Source organism: Panulirus ornatus, chromosome 9 (genome assembly GCF_036320965.1).
Source record: "Panulirus ornatus isolate Po-2019 chromosome 9, ASM3632096v1, whole genome shotgun sequence".
NCBI classification, from domain to species: domain Eukaryota; kingdom Metazoa; phylum Arthropoda; class Malacostraca; order Decapoda; family Palinuridae; genus Panulirus; species Panulirus ornatus.
In genome coordinates, this window is record NC_092232.1 from 21599752 (window position 1) to 21621602 (window position 21851).

General features: G+C 38.6%; 2 protein-coding genes across 7 annotated transcripts in view; one reads left to right on the top strand and one right to left on the bottom strand.

The window, feature by feature from the left end:
• The window catches only part of Arc42 (Activator-recruited cofactor subunit 42), a 106954-nt gene that overhangs the window by 5603 nt on the left and 79500 nt on the right, over positions 1-21851 (top strand). The gene's annotated exons all lie outside the window — the stretch shown is intronic.
• LOC139750257 (protein Abitram-like) lies at positions 1062-21539 on the bottom strand. Of its 6 annotated transcripts, XM_071664804.1 has the most exons (7): positions 21402-21512; positions 15778-15934; positions 14702-14831; positions 10799-10870; positions 6183-6810; positions 1893-2057; positions 1062-1406 (listed from the first exon to the last, which is right to left on the bottom strand). In XM_071664804.1, exons 5-7 carry the CDS (start codon positions 6564-6566, stop codon positions 1239-1241), a joined length of 717 nt encoding a protein of 238 aa, XP_071520905.1. In that variant the 5' UTR covers positions 6567-6810; positions 10799-10870; positions 14702-14831; positions 15778-15934; positions 21402-21512; the 3' UTR covers positions 1062-1238. The 6 variants fall into 6 exon arrangements, with proteins under 6 accessions (XP_071520905.1, XP_071520904.1, XP_071520906.1 ...); XM_071664803.1 differs by lacking the exon at positions 15778-15934 and having other exon boundaries at positions 21402-21539; XM_071664805.1 differs by lacking the exons at positions 10799-10870; positions 15778-15934 and having other exon boundaries at positions 21402-21539.

Below are 21851 nucleotides of genomic sequence, written 5' to 3' on the forward strand. Positions count from 1 at the left end.
TTACAAATTAAGGGTGATCTCCAAATAGTTATGTGGAAAGCTAGTTATAATGTAGCTCTCAACATCCTTATGAGCTGACAGTATCCACACATCAAAATCCCCCTTATCAAAATCTTTATGACAATCAAGCTGACTTACAATGAACTTACCCATTCAGTGATTCATTATATTCTATAAATGACATACCTATGCAATACAATTCAAGCAAAATTTTTTTTACAAAGTTGTTAGATTTTGAATGAATATCAGGTGTAATATCTGACAGATGTAGAAAGAAATTGATAAAGTTACCAATATTGTTGACAGGTCATAGTTATTGTGCTGGTCTCAACTCAGATGTTAGTTGGTAAGACTGCCTGATACGTTACTCTATTCATCACAGACCAGTTAGACGCTGAATGATGTAGATAAATATTATTATCATTAGCAAAATGCTAGCCAAATTTTGAGATTATTTCAAAACGTTTATGATGCATATCCTCCTTGCTAATTCTTCCAACTAGAAGTTGCTATGACAAGCTGAGAGCAATCTCTACAAATGGGTGCTCAAGAAAGATGGCTAAATCAAAGCCTATAATATTACCAGTTCTAGTGAAAACAAAGCAAAATGTCAATAAGGATTTACCACCTTTAGTCTTAATGGGTAATCTATACTCTAATATACATAATGCAAACCAGGATGAGAAAGACTGAGAGCTCATTCTGAAAGCAAGGGACAGGGTGGATGTCATCAACTTGTGAGGAGAATAATGAAGTAAAATAACTAACATGATATTCAGAGTTATGACCACATATTAATAAAAGATGTGACAAGTGTCAATATTAATGTCTATGCCAATAACACTGAGATTTGTATTTGCATCATTGTTTGGATGCTGGTTATACATGACAGCTGAGTGGATGTAAGCAAACTGAAAAAAAAAATTAGTTTGTAAATTGTTAAGTTATATAGTCTAACTGGCCTTGAATGCATAACCAACAGTTTATGGTTCTAAGTCTGCTATTCTGTCTCATAAGAAAAATAATAATGAGAGATGTAACACAGGAAGAAATACTACAAATAAATCCAGAACATTTTATTCATCAATTTATCAACTTAAAAGGAAATCAACATTTCTTGAGAGAAAACATTTGTACATTAGTAATTACTTTTTTCTTCAATGATTAAAACTGTCAAAGTTTGTACAATTTCAGATTCATACTACTGATTACAAAATGTACTGAGAATTTCAGTTTCTCTATTCTGATGAACTGTAAAGACCCAGTTTCTTATAATCCTCTTCAGTGAAAAGTTTACTACGCATGAAATCTCCATTTCGTAAAGGAGGCAATACAAGAGCCAAATATCCTTCTGCATTTGGACTTTCACTTAGAAGGTGTGGATGTGATACAAGTCTCTCATTCACCTGGAATTAAAGAAAAAACGCTTTGAATTATACATATGAAGCATCATCAAAAGATTTTTTGAAGTATGAAAGCCTGTTTTCTCTGCTAGAAAAAGATTCAAAGAATCTAATTCTCTCTCTCTCTCTCTCTCTTAACAATGAAGAAAGCCAGTTAGGTGGGTGGGGGGCTGAGAGTGAAGGGAGAAGTGAAAGTTTATTACATGGTACAGGGGGTGTTCCCGAGGAATAGGTATCCCAGACTCAGCAAGGACTCCTGCAGAAACTGTGATTCTCCCTATCTGGCAAAGAAAAGTTTCTCATACTTCAAATTTCATTTTATAAAGCCCTCATAATCTTACAGTGCCCTTGTAAACATATCTGTATCATTATTTTTCTTATTTTGGCTGAGGCTGATTCAATACTATCATTACTATTACTATATAATTGCAGCATTATCAAATAAGTATTACTATTATCATCATTACACACATTAATTAAAGAGCTTACCTCCACTAGTTTCCCATGAATACCAGCTAAAACAGTATATTTTGTACTGTCAGAACAAGTGATGATGCAAATTGGAGATTGAGGTCCTAGTTGTTGAGCACCTCGTTTACCTTTCCCAGATACTTGATTTTCCAGTCGGTTGAATCTCCCTACATCATAGCTTATCTGTAAATGTATAATCATACTTTTCTAACAGTATTTTACATTAGTTCTCAGAATAATGATGTACTGCTTTGATTTCTGATTAACCCTCCTCACTGCATTTGATATCTTTCCTCCCACACCTCTTATTAGTATCACATTCAACAACACATTTTGACTGCTTTGATTTCTAATTAACCCTCCTCACTGCTTTTAATATCTTTCCTCCCACACCTCTTATTAGTATCACATTCAACAACACATCTTTGTCAACACTAACTCCAGGTCCATAAATAACACATACAAACCCCTTTCTCCATCATATAAATTCTTCAGAACATACACCTGTTCCAAATCCTTTACCACTTCTGAAGCCATACTGCTCCACACCAGTCTGATGCTTTGTGCATGTCACTTCCTTCTCAATCAGCACTCTCCCTTACACTTACCCTGGTATACTAAACAACTTATTCCTCTGTTATTCAACTATTCACTTTTGTACACCTTAACTTACTGCATTCTGCTAATACTTAGGCACCCAACCATGGGTTATACACACTAAAAAGCCTGATTAACCACTCAACAACAGTCACCCACTTCTTTATAAACTCCTGCTACTCTGACACTTTACTTGTTATACAAGGCTTTCCCTACCTCCTCTCTTTTCAACATACCATTTTCCACTCTTCTTCACCACTTCTTTAACTGTTAATATTTCACTTACTGTTGATTTGTTCCCTTGATCTCACACTATTCATCTATTTCAAAAGCATCTATTCCCACATAGGTTCACTGATGTTCTCTCACTCCATCACTCATTTGTCCTCTTTTTCAGATACCAACTTTCTCTTGACCTTCTGCCACTTTCTCTTGTTCATATCCAATAATTTGTGTCCTACCATACAGATACTATCCATACAACTCTCTTTCCTTTTGCCCTTCAACTTCCTAATCCCACCACTCACTACTCTCTCATATGCCCACATCCAGCCTTATGTGTACCACACATTTCACCCACACTTGTAAGCCCTGCATGCTGATATACCTTCTAATTGCCCATTCATTCCCCAATAATATATTCATATATAAGTGAGCATGGAAAGGAGACTTGTGTGAGGAAGTACCAGGAGAGATTGAGTGTAGAATGGCAAAAGGAGAGCAAATGACATGAGGGGAGTGGGTGAGGAATGGGATGTACTTAGGGAAGCAGTGATGGCTTGCACAAAAGATGAGAAAGGTGGGCGGTGAGCAGATTAGAAAGGGTTGTGAGTGGTGAGATGAAGTACTAAAGTTGTTAGTCAAACAGGAAAAGAGGCATTTGGACAATACTTGCAGGGAAATAGTGCAAAGACTGGGAGATGTATAAAAGAAAGCAGCAGGGGGTCAAGAGAAAGGTGCAAGAACTGAAAAAGAGGGCAAATGAGAGGGTAAGAGTATCATTAAATTTTAGGGAGAATAAAAAAATGTTTTGGAAACAGGTAAATAATGTGCATAAGACAGGAGCACAAATGGGAAAATCAGGGAAGGGGGCAAGTGGGGAGGTAATAACAGGTAGTAATGAAGTGAGGAGATAGAGTGAGTAATTTTGAAGGTTTGTTGATACAGTGGCAGATATAGGGTGTTTTGGTCGGGGTGTTGTGCGAAGTGAAAGGGTCTGAGCGAATGGTTTGGTAAAAAGAGGTAGTGAAAGCTTTGCGGAAGATGAAATCCAGCAAGGCAGCAGGTTTGGATGGTATTGCAGTGGAATTTTTTAAAATGGGGGGGACTGTGATGTTGATTGGTTGGTAAGGATATTCAGTGTATGTATGGGCCATGGAGAAGTGCCTAAGAATTGGCATGGTGCCATTGTACAAAGGCAAAGGGGATAAAGGAGTGTTCAAACTACAGAGGCATAAGTTCGTTGAGTATTCCTGGAAAATTAATTGGAAGGGTATTGATTGAGAGGGTGAATGCATGTACAGAGCATCAGATTGGGGAAAAGCAGTGTGGTCTCAGAAATGGAAGAGGATGTGTGGATCAGGTGTTTGCATTGAAGAATGTATGTGAGAAGTACTTAGAAAAACAGATGGATTTGTATATGGCTTTTATGGATCTGGAGAAGGCATATGATAGGGTTGATAGAGATGCTTTGTGGAAGGTTTTAAGAGTAAATTATGTAGGAGGTAAGTTGCTGGAAGCAGTTAAAAGTTTTTACTAAGGATGTAAGGCATGTGTACAAGTAGGAAGAGAGGAGAGTGATTGGTTCCCAGTGAATGTTGGTCTGCGGCAGGGGTGTGTGATGTCCCCTTGGTTGTTTAACATGTCTATGGATGGGGTGGTTAGGGAGGTAAGTGCAAGAGTTTTGGAGAGAGGGGAGAGTATGCAGTCTGTTGGAGATGTGAGGGCCTGGGAAGTGAGTCAGCTGTTGTTTGCTGATGATACAGCTCTGGTGGCTAATTCATGTGAGAAACTGCAGAGACTGGTGACTGAGTTTGGAAAAGTGTGTGAAAGGAGAAAGTTGAGAGTAAATGTGAATAACAGCAAGGTTATTAGGTGTAGTAGGGTAGAAGGACAAGTTAATTAGGATGTAAGTATGAATGGAGAAAAATTGGAGGAAGTGAAGTGTTTTAGATATCTGGGAGTGGACTCAGCAACAGATGGAACCAAGGAAGCAGAAATGAGTCCCGGACTGGGGGAGGGGATGAAGGTTTTGGGAGCTATGAAGAATCTGTGCAAGGTGAGAACGTTATCTCAGAGAGCAAAAATGGGTATGTTTGAAGGAATGGTAGTTCCAACAATGTTATATAGTTGTGTGGAATGGGCTATAGATAGGGTTGTACGGAGGAGGGTGGATGTGTTGGAAATTAAATGTTTGAGGACAATATGTGGTGTGAGGTGGTTTGATCGAGTAAGTAATGAAAGGTTGAGAGAGATGTGTGGTAATAAAAAGTGTGTGGTTGAGAAAGTAAAAGAGGGTGTATTGAAATGGTTTGAAAACATGGAGAGAATGAGTGAGGAAAGATTCACAAAGAGGATACATGTGTTGGAGGTGGAGGGAACGAGAAGTGGGAAACCAAATTGGAAGTGGAAGGAAAGTGAAAAAGATTTTGAATGAGCAGGACCTGAACATACAGGAGGATGAAAGGTGTGCAAGGAATAGAGTGAATTGGAACAATGTGGTATACCGGGGTCGATGTGCTGTCAATGGATTGAACCAGGGCATGTGAAGTGTCTGGGATAAACCATGGAAAGTTTTGTGGGGCCTGGATGTGGAAAGGGAGCTGTGGTTTCGGGTGCATTACACATGACAGCCAGAGAGTGAGTGTGAACGAATATGGCCTTTGTTGTCTTTTCCTAGCACTAACTCTCGCGTGCACAGGGGGAGGGGGGTGCCATTTCATGTGTGGCAGGTGGTGATGGGAATGGATGAAGGCAGCAAGTGTGAATATGTACATGTGTATATATGTCTGTGTATGTATATGTTGAAGTGTATAGGTATGTATGTGCGTGTGTGGGCATTTATATATATATCCATGTGTATGTGGGTGGGTTGTGCCATTTCTTTCATATGTTTCCTTGCGCTACCTCACTAACATGGGAGACAATGACTAAGTATAATAATAAAAATAAAACGTTTGGAGCATGAATTCTATGGGGTGAGTGAATGCTGGCCAGTCTGTTTTCCTGCAGTTTGTCTGTTTTTAGTGACTTGACAAAGATGAGTTCAGTGGAGTGCAATTGGTAAATCATTAGAAGAGTTCATATACTGTGTGCAAGGAAGTCTATGTGTGCAGAACACAATACCAACAGATGAGCATAATGCTGAACAGGTAATAAAATAATGTATAAAAACAAATACCATCCTACTTCAGTGAGCTTTCTCAAAGCCAACAATTAGTACTGATGAAATGGGACAATATAAAACCTGTTGTTATGACTCCCCAAAACAGTGAGAATCCAGTATAGAAAGAAAGCAGGTGATAAGGAGGAGCATAAATGACAAAATGGTCTTCTGAAAACCTTTTACGAGCTACCATGCTCTTGGTTTTAATATTTTCTGTTTAAACCATTATTCAATGTGGGCATTAATATCCTAACTATAACATTATGTGGACAAAACTCAGTTATGAAAAGCACAGATAGATGAGACAAAAATTCAATATATCAAACCTTTGTAATCTTCTTTTTCCTGGCCAGCACTGGATGATGATGAGAAAGGGTGATGAGACACAACTTGTTTGTATGTACCATAACACATGTGTGTTCCCAGTTATCTGGGCTTGATACAAGCCTTTCATTTTTTTCCTTCACTGAACCACTCTCATCACTTGACGGAATGGTATATCTAATACCCACATTTAATGAAGTGGTTTCAATATCAGCACTTAAATTTTGACCACCATTTCCTAAAATGTCATACCCATTGGAATTTTCTATTTTCTTTTTCTCCTTTGGTACAAAATAATATTTAGTAAAATATCTCTCACTTACACTGGGATATTCTAGATTTAACTCAACTGTTTCCTCTATGGGAACACCCACAAAACTCGTCATGGTGAATTTAGTATTTACTTTGTATTCCAAAACAAAACTGTTCAAACTTCATTGACTTCAAGGTTTCAGTTCTGTCAGGGAAGTTCATCCAATTAGTGAATTATTTTCCATGAAGGAACTGAAGCTTTCACTGTTGGTTCATACTTTACATCTCCTTCCAAGAATATCCTTCTCTAAGTTTGGCATATAACTTCTTCCTACGTTCAGCGCCTTCTTTTCGATTATTGGCTCGCCTCTGTAAACGCTGATCAAGAGAAAAATAGCTGTAATTAATAAATAATTATGTAAATACCTATGTGCTCCTTTTTCATATCTTTAAGAATAACATGAGTAGCTTAGTATAACTTGAACAGAGGAATCTCTTATCAATCAAGTATATGGAAGAGGGTGGTGGTCATGAACTGCAGATAGTAAGTTAATGTGGGATAAAACTGCAGACTTGTCCTTATATCATGTTTGAACACCAGAAAATAAAACTAAATTTTCAGAATTAATTTCTTGTTTGATCATATATAGAGCCTGTAAGAGGTGCTCAGACATTTTAGTCCATACAGATTTAGAAATGTGGGTTTTCTATGGTGATGGTGCACAAAGAATGACTGTGCACACACACACATATATAAATTTATATATATATACATTTTTTTTCATATTCGCCATTTCCCGCATTAGCGAGGTAGCATTAAAAACAGAGGACTTAGAGAGAAAATCCTCACTTGGCCCCCTTCTCTATGAAGAGGATATATGTGTCAGAGGTGGAGGGGTCAAGGAGAGGAGACTAAATACAAGATGGAAGGATGGATTGAAAAAGATTTTGAGACCACTGCTCCTGAACATACATGAGGGTGAAAGGCATGCATGGCATAAGAATATATTAGAAGGATGCAGGGGAGAAAAGAATATAATGTGTGAGCAAAACGTTAAGAAATCAACAATCGAAAGCAAAGAAAGAGTAGATGAAGATTTTGGAAGAAAGTTGAAGGAAGAGTTTAAGGAATGAATTGTCGAGTGGTAGTGCGGGTGAAACTAAATACTAAGAGGTGGTTTAGGCATGCAGAAAGAGTGCATGATGAGGAGTTTACAAGGAGAGTGTATGATAGTACAATTAATGGGGGTTAGTATGAGAGGAAAACCAACTGTGACATGAGGAAATATATTGGAAGAGAATTATACGTAGAAAAGTGATGAAAAAATGCATGGAATGGTGTATGCGAGAAAGGCGTGTAACGACAGGGATTCTTTTGATGTGGCCAGCCCCTTGATGGGAGTTCCTGTAGGGAATGGGAGTCAGATATACAGGAATGATGTGGTATACAGGGAGCGACATGCTGTCCACGGATTGAACCAGGGCTTGTAAAGTGGCCAGAGGAAACCGTGGAAAGATCTGTAGGGCCTGGTTAAGCATAGGGGGCTGTTGTCTCAGTGCATTTCACATGAGTTAAAAAATGAATATGAGCAAATGCAGCCTTTTATCTGTTTCTGGCACTACTTTGCTAATGCTGGAAATGAGAAAAAAATTTATGTATTTATTTACCTACTTGTACTGTATTTGCACTTAACGGGCCCGATCTCATGAACACACTTTACCATCACAGAACTTCTTAAATCTATGAATGCTGTCTGCATTAATCATATCCTCAGTCACCTTATTCCATTCAGTCACCACTCTTATACCATAAAAGTATTTCTTTACATCTTTTATCATGTTTCTTAATTAATTCCAAGTTATGTCTCTGGTTGCTCAATCTGTACACCTTTCAAAAAACTGTTCACTGTCCACATCATTGATCTGCTTTAAAAACTTAGAGATCAGGTCACCACCTCCTCTTCTCTCTTCCAAGGTAGGTAAATTTACAGCCCTATAATTCAGGTACCATCTTCACTTACCTCCTTTCTGTCTGTTATTCCAGAACCACCTATTTGTAATGCACAAGGAGGGAGCTTTACACATATGGGATCCCAACTCTTGAACATTCTCCAGCATCATACATCTTAAACTAAAGTATTCTCTCTGCATTAATCATGTCCTCAGTCATTCTATTCCCTTCATCTACCACTGTGTATGTAAATAAATAAAAAGATAAAAGACAGTTTATTGAATTTTGGCAGCAATCTTGTTGAAAATACCGAGCTGAGATACTACAAAACTGTGAGGTTATAATAGAAACTCTCTTTTTTTATATTGGAAGCTCCAATCATGGACAAAAATCTACATAAAGTCCAAGCCTTAAATGAAATACATAGAACATTATGAAAAGAAAAAGAAAAGACAAAGGAAAGTACTTACAAATTTTGCAGGAAATGAAAAACCTATCTTTTAAAATGTGCCACATTATAGTAATTGGGAAAGACATGATAGGGTAGAGAGTTCTAAAGCTTCTAGATATAGGGAAAGAAACAGTTATCAAAACAGCCCACCACTGAACTACCAAAGACCACGTAGTAAATGTGTGACACAACAGCTTACCAAGTATTCCATGACCTAAATGGTGGAGGCACACAAGCAGTGAGCTCTTGGGAGCAAAAACCAAAGAAATACCTAAAGAAGAGGGAAAGTGAACCAACATTGTGGCATAGCTCAAGTGGGTCAAGTTTTGAAGTTAGTTAACTATTCACAAAAGGTGAACGTAGAGACCAACATTCACTGGGAACCAATCATTCTCCTCTCTTCCTACTTGCACACATGCCTTACATCCTTGGTAAAAACTTTTCAGTGCTTCTAGGAACTTACCTCCCATACCATATACTCTTAAGACCTTCCACAAAGCATCTCTATCAACCCTATCATTTGCCCTCTCCAGATCCATAAATGCTACATACAAATCCATATGGTTTTCTAAGGATTTCCCTCACATTCTTCAAAGCAAACGCCTAATCCACACATCCTCTACCATTTCGGAAACCATACTGCTCTTCTCCAATCTGATGCTCTCTACATCCCTTCACCCTCTCAATCAATACCCTCCCATGTAATTTCCCAGGAATACAAACTTATGCCTCTGTAGTTTGAACACTCACCTTTATCCCCTTTGCCTTTGTACAATGGCACTATGCATGCATTCCGCCGATCCTCAGGCACTTCACCATGATTCATACATGCACTGAATGTCCTTACCAACCAATCAACATCACAGTTACCCCCTTTTTTAATAAATTCAACGGCAATCCCATCCAAACCAGCTGCCTTGCCAGATTTCATCTTCTGCAAAGCTTTCACTACCACTTCTATCTTAACCAAACCATTCTCACTGACCCTCTCACTTTGCACATCACCCCGACCAAAGCACCCTATATCTGCCATTCTATCATCAAACATATTCAACAAACCTTCAAAATACCCACTCTATCTCCTTCTCACTTAATCAGTACCTGTTCTTACTTCCCCACTTGCCCCAACCTCACCGATGTTCCCATTGGTTCTCTTGTCTTATGCATGTTATTTACCTCCATCCAAACCATCTTTTAATTCTCCCTAAAGTTTAATGATACTCTCTCACCCCAACTCTCATTTGCCCTCTTTTTCAACCCCTGCACTGTTATATAGATGACACTGAGTAGGACATTTAGTTGTCAATGCCATGTCAACTGACTTAAAAAAAAATAATTCATAATCAATGGTGATTCTTATATTCTTAAGCACAATTTTCCAAAAATGGAATATTTTGCTGTTTTATTCACATTTGACAACCAAAAAAACAATCAAAGAATGGGTCAACTGACTAAATAATCATTTAAACTTGTTTTTCTTTGATTCTTACATGATTCATGCTTATGAACTCATCTTTCTTTAGCCATTTTGAGGAAATGTATCTCCTTTAACTTGCATCAAGACTCTTGTATATATCTTTGCCTATTCACAGAAAAGTCATGTAATGGCAGATTTTTTTCTTTTGCTGAGCAAGCAGAATTGATTACAATAACTTTTACGTTTTTTAGTGGCCAACTCAAATTTCCACTACTCTGAATGCTTTCACAGGCCTAAAGTTTTGTAAAACTTCCAATTTCATCAAGTTCAAAGATATATCATTGTAAAATGTCAAATCAAACTTTTGGGTCACGTCGTGTGAGCAAAATTTATATTTCAAGTTTCATGGCATTGACTGGTGAGATGAGTTTCTGTTCTTGTGCCAAAATACCCATCTAAACCATAGAAACCATTGTTAAGAGCAAGGAAATTAAAATACTGATTGAAGATATTTCTTAGACTGCACTTATCTTAAAACACATCTTACCTCTGCCTTTAAACACTTCAGCATAGCTGTGTCCAACTCATTGCAGGCCCCCAAAAATTTCAGGAACTTGTTCTGAAAACGGTAGAAAAAAAAGTTGGAAACTGCAGTAAGGATGCAGCTTTGTGTGTTCAAGATAACATCAAAGGATGAATGAACAAGGTAGAAAAATAATGTGAATAAAGAAAGCAATCAAAGGCATCTTCCATTACACTGCAAACTATTCACTGTATTTTCATTCCCACACACTGAACCTGCAAAACCTATAACTGTACATGTGTGGAAAACCTATCTAACCAGTATGGAAATGGAATTTATATTGTTAGTAGGATATACTAACATACAGTTTTTTACTATCATACAGCAATTTCAAGCTTCAGTTTATTCCATTCATCAATTACTATCAATACAGTGGTACACTACAGTTTTTTCTAACTTGTTTCTTACTTAGTTTCTTCTAATGTTCTCATTAACTTTTCTTTGCTAATTCAGGAAAAATGCTCACCATAGACACTGTCAAACATTCAAAAACTTTAATATAAATGTCCTTCCTCTTTCCTCTTTCTTCCAGCATGGATATATTCCTTTCTTGTAATTCGGCAACCTTATCTTTAAAGTCAGTTTCGGTTGCCCTTCCAATCTTTATAAATGTGTTACTCTAAGAGCAGTAAACATTATTCTGAACCTTTCCTTGTCATTGGACTTGATCATTTTTATCCATAATTACCCCGAGACCAATTGCTGTGAAAGCATCCTTGTGTTACCCAAGACCTTTCCAGTAAAAGGGAAATATAGTCTTCTTTGGATTAAGAAGTTATTTGATGGGAAGTCAAATGATACAGCCCTGCCAACGGTGACTTTTCAGTCATGGTGTAACCTTGACCGGTGGAGTCCAGTGATACACTGTCAATGGGCTTCAAAGCAATATCAGCTATTGATTAGTTATGCAACCCCAGGACTACACTCAACATGGGAGAAGGGAATGGTGGACTCATCTGAGGCACACAGGTCTTTGAGCACTCTGTGCCTTGTTCCACCTGCTGATGATCACAGAGCCTCCTCAAAGGTGACTTACAGGTGAAGTCAAATGATGTCATAATTTCAACATCAACCAGGATATACTTTGCTTCCTTAACAATAAATTTTCATAATGTGGTGCTCTGAAGATGCATTAGGAGTTATGTAAACCATTAAGTACCTCAAAGATTCCCAGAATCTGTTCCCTGAAAGACTGTGGTCATAAGTAGGCATCCTTTCTGTGTGTTCCAACTTCTTTGCAAATGGTCGTGTTGCACTTGATCATTTAAGAAACTGACCAAAGCTAGACTTTGTATAAATCTTTTGTGTATACATATGCGCCCACACACGCACATATACATACCTATACATTTCAACATATACATACACGGACATATATACATGTACATATTCATACTTGCTGCCATCGTCCATTTCTGTCACCACCCCACCACACATGAAATAGCATCCAACCCCCTCCATGCATGCACAAGGTAGCGCTAGGAAAAGACAAGAAAGGCCATGTTCCACATCCAGGCCCCTAAATACTTTTCATGGTTTACCCCAGACGCTTCACATGCCCTGGTTTAATCCACTGACAGCACAACAACCCCGGTATACCAAATCATTCCAACTCACTCTATTCCTTGCACACCTTTCACCCTCCTGCATGTTCAGGCCCTGGTCACTCAAAATCTTTTTCACTCCAACCTGCCACCTCCAATTTGGTCTCCCACTTCTTGTTCCCTCTACCTCTGACACATATATCCTCTTTGTCAATCTTTCCTCACTGGTTCTCTCCATGTGACCAAACAATTTCAATACACCTTCTTCTGCTCTCTCAACCACAATCTTTCTATTTCCAAACATCCCTCCCACCATTTCATTACTTAATTAAACCACCTCACACCATATATTGTCCTCAAACATTTCATTTCCAACACAATTACCCATCTCCGCACAACTCTATCTATACTCCTTGCCTCGCAACCATATAACATTGTTGGAACCACTGTTCCTTCAAACATACCCATGGGGAGACTGTGTTGTTAATTCTTTAGTTAGGATTTTCAATGTATTTATAGATCATGATGAGTGTTTGAACTACAGAGGTATAAGTTTCCTGTATGGAAGAGTGGTGATTGAGAAGGTGAAAGCATGTGCAGAGCATCAGACTGGGGATGAACAATGAGGCTTCAGGGGTGGCAGAGGATGTGTAGATCAGGTGCTTGCTTTAAAGAACATGTGAGAAATACTTATGAGAAAGAGAAGGATATGTATGTAGGACTTATGGATCTGAAGAAAGCATATGACAGGGTTGATAGAGATACCTTGTGAAAGGTCTTAGATATATGGTGTGAGGAGTGTATATCAAGGGTGTAAGGCATATGTATGAGTGTAAAGAGAGGAGAGTAGGTGGTTCCAAGTGAAGATTGGTCTGTTTAATGTTTATGAATGGAGTGGTTAGGGAGGTAAATGCAAGGATCTTGGAGAGAAGGACAAGTATGCAGTTTGCAGGGTGTGAGGGAGCCTGGGAAGTGAGTTAACTATTGTTTGCTGATGACAGCAGTGGTGGCTGATTTGAGTGAGAGACTGATTACGTTGATGTGTGAGTTTGGGAGTGTGTGTGAAAGGAAGAAGTTAAGAGTAAATTGTATAAAAGCAAGATTTTTAAGTTTTGCAGAACAGAGGGACAGTTTAGTCAGGGTATGAGTTTGAATGGAGAAAATCTAGAAGAGGTGAAGTAGTTTTATTTCCAATATAACCACAATCCTCCTTATATTTTTTCCTATCAAGGGCCCACACCTAGCAACTTAAAACACCATTGGGACAACTATACCATTAAACACACACATCTCTACCCTCACAGGCAGTGACCTCTCTTTCCACATACTCTTAAATGTGCCCAAAACTATAGCTCTCCTCACCCACCCTAAGGCTCATTTCAGCTTCCATAGTTCACTCATTGCCATGCCTACTCCAAGGTGGTCTAAAATACTCCACTTCCGCTAGGTTCTCTCCATTCAAACTCGTACTCCAACTACCATGTCTGTCTCCAATGCTTAACCTAATCACCTTCCTTTTATTCATATCTACTTTCAGCTTTCTCCTTTCACACACTTCCCTAATTTCTACAGTTTCTCACTTGAATATACCATCAGCCTTAAGTCATCACCACAAAGTAAATGACTCACCTCCCAGTCTCACCATTCCTAACAGACTGCAGACCCCCCCCCTCCTCTCTCTCTCTCTCTAAGATCCTCACATTCTCATCCCTTACTACCCCATCCACTATCAGATTAAACAGCACTGGTGAGACAAAGACACTGGCACATTACATTTCAATCACAACATTTTTGCTGCTGTGTGAAAAGGAATCATATTTTCTAATATGTAACTAGTCACATGAGTCAAATTTTCCTATGAAAATAAAAAAAACATTTTACTGAGCTCCAGAATGGAAAACTGTAGGAATCCAGATAGCCAAAACAACCTTTCTTCCATAAAATTATTGTTACAGAAATCTGTAAGTAAAGCAGCACAAGAAAAATAAACAGTTACTATCAGTTATACAATTTATTAACCTACTCACTCAATTACAGAACCAATTCATGTACTTTGTAACTATTTTCATTATTTCACCTTTTATTCCACTTCTTTAAAAAAGGCAAAGGAAAGTTGTTGTTTTCATTTTTCTGATCACAGTAAAAGGGAAATTAAGTCACATGTTTGGGCCTGAATGAAGGATGTGATAAACTTTAAATGCAAGAAATTTGAAGAAATTCAGTAGCAATAAGAATGTAACATCCAAAACTTTATCTCACCATATTCTGGGAACCACTTGCATATGAATATAATTTCTTATCCTTAAAAAAACTTTACATTTACCTCTTCATGACAGGTGTGAAGTTTAGAAATGAGAGCGTTGCATTCATCAGTGTGTAAATGTGGGGAAAGATCTGGGTGCATTCTGACAAAAATGCTCTACTAGATCCTTCAGCAATGAAGATGCATATGTCTGCAAAGTCAAAATTGCACAAAATTTAGTAGGTTAATGCTTTTATAATCTGCCAAAATACACAAACAAAATCTTATGTTGCATCATTTCATATAATCTTGATATAATCTACTGTACTGGTATGAATATAACATGTCCATAATGGATGACAGAAAGAGCAAGCATCAATCTCCATTAACAACAGGCAAACTATTTCTGTAATAGCTGCACAAACCACTTTTTAAGAAAAAAGAAAATACAGAAAGCAGGAATATTCCTCTCATGATTCAAAACACATCAGTTCATGTAGAAGAGAAGAAAAACTATAAAACTTTGTGAAAAGAGAAAATTTTCCTTGAATCAAATCAGGGCCCAATACCCTGGGGAAAAGGTCTGAAAATATAAAAACCTTACTTTCCTTACTCCTCTAACATTCCACAGTTACCCTTTCCAACCCTCAAAATTTACTTTTTATCAAACATTTTGCATCCATTAATTTCAATGGAATAACATGTAGGTGGTTAGTAGGAGTTTCAAAATAATGCGCCAAAAAAGCGAGAGTAAGGCCCAAATGTCAAGTGAGTTGCCACTGCACATGTTTTATCTCTTATTTCACCTGCACTGAAGCACTAATAATTTATTAAAATTCTTTAATCTTTAATAATAAATCTTTTCTTCATATAATCAATGCCATTCATTAATTATCATAACATTGCAAAACTATAAAACTTTGTAAAATTACCAGCTGCACCAATCACATGCATTGTTGTTAAGGGCAGGCAGACACTATATACACTGCTTCTACTTTTGATAGAAAACCTTTTCTTGCTTTTTGGGTCAACTTTTAAAGCTGAAAGAGTCCTTTCAGTCACTCCCCATATGATCCAAAGACAGATCGTCATCAACCTGAAATAACTCAGGATCATATTTAACAAAAGCCACTCACTTTTCTTCCTAGAAAACTCACACAAATATGCTCTCAGTGGCATACTGTAGGATGACACCCACCACCCAGGATTGGTTCATGGCCTTGAAACTGAGGTACGAAACTCATGAGTCACCCAGCTTGCATAAATAGCTGCCTGAAGGTGTTGAAGGGTTAAATCATCCCAGGGCCCTATAGCCTGAAAAAGAGAGGATCTAACTTTCCTTATATCATTCCATGACCTAACAGTCTGTGAAGCTCCGAAAATACAATCTGAGTTTCCTTATAATATTATTGCTATTATGATGTCCAATCCAATTGGATAGCTTTATTGATAATAAAATTTGTAAACAGTTCCCCTTCTTGTCCAAATAATAAATTTATGATATGCACATTGCCAGAATTGAACACACTCGACCTCCTTTCAGGTAGTCACTTGTTTGCCAGATGGCACCCTAGCTACATCTCTTCATTGTATATCAACTGACTATTATATTTCCTTCTTGCATCCCCCCTGATGATGTGATTATTACAAGAAAAAGCACATGGAAACTTGTGTTCATTTCCCCATGGACTCATAGGAATATACTTTATCACGGGCTCAACTGTGATTCTTTCCAATATATACACATGTACATATTCATACTCTCTTACCTTCATCCATTCCTGGCACCCCCTCATCCCACAGGAAACAGCATCGCCACCCTCTGAGTCAGTGAGGTAGTGTCAGGAAAACAGAAAAAAAGGGCCACACTCATTCACACTCAAGTGTCTAGCTGTCATGTGTAATGCACTGAAACCACAGCTCCCTATCCACATCCAGGTCCCATAGACCTTTCCATGGTTTACCCAAGACAGTTGACATGCCCTGGTAGAGTCCATTGACAGCAAGTCGTCCGGGCCTCATAGACCTTTCCATGGTTTATCCGACATTTGACATGCTCTGGTACAGTCCATTGACAGTACGTCGTCCTAGGATACCACATCGTTCCAATTTACTCTATTCCTTATACACCTCTCACCCTTCTACATGTTTAGGCCCCAATAACTCAAAATTGATTTCATTTCAACCTTTCACCCCCAAACTGGTCTCCTGTATCTCCTTGTTCCCTCCACCTCTGACACATTTCCTCTTTGTCAACCTTTCTCCACCTCTGACACATATATCCTCTTTGTCAACCTTTCCTCACTCATTCTCTTCATATGTCCAAACCATTTCAACACATCATCTGCTCTCTCAACCACACTCTTTTTTATTACCACACATCTCTCTTACCCTTAAAATGCTTACTCGATCAAATCAACTCGCACCATGTATTGTCCTCAAACATTTCATTTCAAACACATCCACCCTCTTCCATATAACCCACACAACCATATAATATTGTTGGAACTACCATTTATCATTTCATCAAAACTCATCAGAGTTACATATCAAATCCAACATCATACCCAATTTTTTTTTTTTTGCCGCTCTCCCGCGTTTGCGAGGTAGCGCAAGGAAACAGACGAAAGAAATGGCCCAACCCAACCCCATACACATGTATATACATACGTCCACACACGCAAATATACATACCTACACATGGTTTACCCCAGACGCTTCACATGCCCTGATTCAATCCAATGACAGCACGTCAACCCCGGTATACCACATCGATCCAATTCACTCTATTCCTTGCCCTCCTTTCACCCTCCTGCATGTTCTGGCCCCGATCACACAAAATCTTTTTCACTCCATCTTTCCACCTCTAATTTGGTCTCCCACTTCTCGTTCCCTCCACCTCCGACACATATATCCTCTTGGTCAATCTTTCCTCACTCATTCTCTCCATGTGCCCAAACCATTTCAAAACACCCTCTTCTGCTCTCTCAACCACGCTCTTTTTATTTCCACACATCTCTCTTACCCTTACGTTACTTACTCGATCAAACCACCTCACACCACACATTGTCCTCAAACATCTCATTTCCAGCACGTCCATCCTTCTGTGCACAACTCTATCCATAGCCCACGCCTCACAACCATACAACATTGTTGGAACCACTATTCCTTCAAACATACCCATTTTTGCTTTCCGAGATAATGTTCTCGACTTCCAAACATTCTTCAAGGCTCCCAGGATTTTCGCCCCCTCCCCCACCCTATGATCCACTTCTGCTTCCATGGTTCCATCTGCTGCCAGATCCACTCCCAGATATCTACAACACTTTACTTCCTCCAGTTTTTCTCCATTCAAACTTACCTCCCAATTGACTTGACCCTCAACCCTACTGTACCTAATTACCTTGCTCTTATTCACATTTACTCTTAACTTTCTTCTTTCACACACTTTACCAAACTCAGTCACCAGCTTCTGCAGTTTCTCACATGAATCAGCCACCAGCGCTGTATCATCAGTGAACAACAACTGACTCACTTCCCAAGCTCTCTCATCCCCAACAGACTTCATACTTGCCCCTCTTTCCAAAACTCTTGCATTCACCTCCCTAACAACCCCATCCATAAACAAATTAAACAACCATGGAGACATCACACACCCCTGCCGCAAACCTACATTCACTGAGAACCAATCACTTTCCTCTCTTCCTACACGTACACATGCCTTACATCCTCGATACAAACTTTTCACTGCTTCTAACAACTTGCCTCCCACACCATATATTCTTCATACCTTCCACAGAGCATCTCTATCAACTCTATCATATGCCTTCTCCAGATCCATAAATGCTACATACAAATCCATTTGCTTTTCTAAGTATTTCTCACATACATTCTTCAAAGCAAACACCTGATCCACACATCCTCTACCACTTCTGAAACCACACTGCTCTTCCCCAATCTGATGCTCTGTACATGCCTTCACCCTCTCAATCAATACCCTCCCATATAATTTACCAGGAATACTCAACAAACTTATACCTCTGTAATTTGAGCACTCACTCTTATCCCCTTTGCCTTTGTACAATGGCACTATGCACGCATTCCGCCAATCCTCAGGCACCTCACCATGAGTCATACATACATTAAATAACCTTACCAACCAGTCAATAATACAGTCACCCCCTTTTTTAATAAATTCCACTGCAATATCATCCAAACCTGCTGCCTTGCCGGCTTTCATCTTCCGCAAAGCTTTTACTACCTCTTCTCTGTTAACCAAATCATTTTCCCTAACCCTCTCACTTTGCACACCACCTCAACTAAAACACCCTATATCTGCCACTCTATCATCAAACACATTCAGCAAACCTTCAAAATACTCACTCCATCTTCTCACATCACCACTACTTGTTATCACCTCCCCATTTGCCCCCTTTACTGAAGTTCCCATTTGCTCCCTTGTCTTATGCACTTTATTTACCTCCTTCCAGAACATCTTTTTATTCTCCCTAAAATTTAATGATACTCTCTCACCCCAACTCTCATTTGCCCTCTTTTTCACCTTTTGCACCTTTCTCTTGACCTCCTGTCTCTTTCTTTTATACATCTCCCACTCAATTGCATTTTTTCCCTGCAAAAATCATCCAAATGCCTCTCTCTTCTCTTTCACTAATAATCTTACTTCTTCATCCCACCACTCACTACCCTTTCTAATCAACCCACCTCCCACTCTTCTCATGCCACAAGCATCTTTTGTGCAATCCATCACTGATTCCCTAAATACATCCCATTCCTCCCCCACTCCCCTTACTTCCATTGTTCCCACCTTTTTCCATTCTGTACCCAATTTATGCTGTTCAATACAACCAAATGCTTTTCTGACACACAAAACTTATGGCGAATTATAGACATGCAGTGTACATTGCTGCAATACCTGGTGACTGCTGCCTAACTAGCAAAAAATTTAGGATTATGAAAGTAAAAGTGGATTAAAAGCTTGTAAAATATCAAAAGAGCCAATTAAAACCTTATCTAACCTCACCTAGTACCTATATTTAAGGTACAAATATACCATACCATTATATTCGTCTCCTGCTAGGGAGCATATGGCCACTGTCACTTTTGCTGAAATCTAGTGCCATGTTGGCAGTGTATTTTCATGAGTTTGGCGAGTATATTTACACTAGAATGTTGAAAACTAAGATATATCTTGACTGCTAAGGAGGTTAATTGAAGTTTTCTTGGATTACACCAATCATTTATTAGAGTATTACCTACTACTATCTAAATTCACCCCATAATTTTGCTAATAGTATTGCATTATAAGGGCATCCCATTTAATTTTCTAAATGTGCTGCAACTATGCACGCATTCCGCCAATCCTCAGGCACCTCACCATGAGTCATACATACATTAAATAACCTTACCAACCAGTCAATAATACAGTCACCCCCTTTTTTAATAAATTCCACTGCAATACCATCCAAACCTGCTGCCTTGCCGGCTTTCATCTTCCGCAAAGCTTTTACTACCTCTTCTCTGTTAACCAAATCATTTTCCCTAACCCTCTCACTTTGCACACCACCTCAACTAAAACACCCTGGTATTGTATTCTCTTAACACTACAGTAGATTTGCAGAGGACAATTGATCAAAATTCAAAGCTATCAGCGTTGCAGTTATTCTAGACGATTACCCAGTATGGATTCAAGTACTATATCAATGTCTGTGGAATTCCACTAAAGGCCTCCTACTAGTCTGATGATTAACACTGGCAGTAACTCTTGTTCTCTTTCCTTCAAAAAGGCCTTTATTCTTCCTAAAAAGGATTTTCTCTTCCACAGGTGTGACTAGTAAATTGTCTAGAAAGCTGTAGTACTGCTAAACTCTGAAAATTGAAAAACACTGAAATCCAAGAAGATTGTGGTAGGGTAAAGACAAGGACTGTTAGGGTAGATGTCAGACACCTGTAATACTACAGGATACTCAGTCAGATTGTGGTAGGGTAAAGACAAGGACTGTGGGTTGATGTCAGACACCAACTGAAATGTGTTTTGTCAACAAGTTATTGATTTTCTGTACAAGTTTTGCAGAATTTGTTTCACAATCACCACCCCAATGATGAAAGCCTTACTTCCCATTCTTTCTGACGAGCATGATAAGAGGCCTCACTTTTCCTTGGGAGAAACAACCTTCTGGTAGAAGCATATTACCAAAACAGAGGTAAGAGCCACGTTATCTGCCGCTGACAAGTAATGTTAGGCTATTAGTTCGTTTTTTATTAGCATGAACTCCATCTGCACCTGATGCCTTAAGTATGAAACACCCCATACCACAGTATTGCACATAATTTTCACCAACTACAGCAGTCCTCTTGGATTTCGATTACTTTCGGTACTTTTCGTTGTGTAGGTAACCTGAATTTTAATATTAGGTTAAATCTCGACAACTAGGGAAACCACACGACGTTTTCATGTTCTATTGATTTTTTTTTTCTATTAACTACATAATACATTCATTTACCCCAAACTTTTTTTTTTAATCAACATGCGTCTCACGGTAATAGCCTTCTGTAAGACTGTTCAATTAATGTAAAGGATACAAATCAAATTCCACAAGCTATTTAATTCTCCCGACAAAACTATCACTGCAGTGGAGTATCACTCGCTATCCAAAGCAAATAGCGATGCGGAGGTATTCTAGACAATAACCAGCTACCCTTGTCACACAGACTTTCACCGTGGATACAGTATCAACTGTATCTTTACTTCTGTTCCACATACCTAACAGTTTTGCTGTTGAAAGCGTCGGAGTAAACTAATCTCGGATTCATTAGGCAACAGATGAGAACTTGAGAATCCACGATGGCGTGGCATCGAACACCTCCAACGAGAACACAACCACTTACAGGCGCACACAGTAACCAGCGAACACACCACCCACGTGAGCAGATCTTAGCACAATATGTGTACCGTATAAGCAAAGTCATTAAAAACAATATAATGTACTCACTTTGAAAACTTGGACATAGGCCCCACACTTTAGAAAATATATATGTTATGAAAAGAAGTAAAGAAAAAAACATTTTCAAGATACAGCTAGTCTAAATTCAGCGCAGAGGGATTTGAAAGATTTTTCAGGTTAGAGCTGTCTTTTATTAATCTTTTAACTGCACAATAGTCTATTTTCAAGCACGATAAATAGACTGAGGCCGAGTCGCGGGTGAACCTACA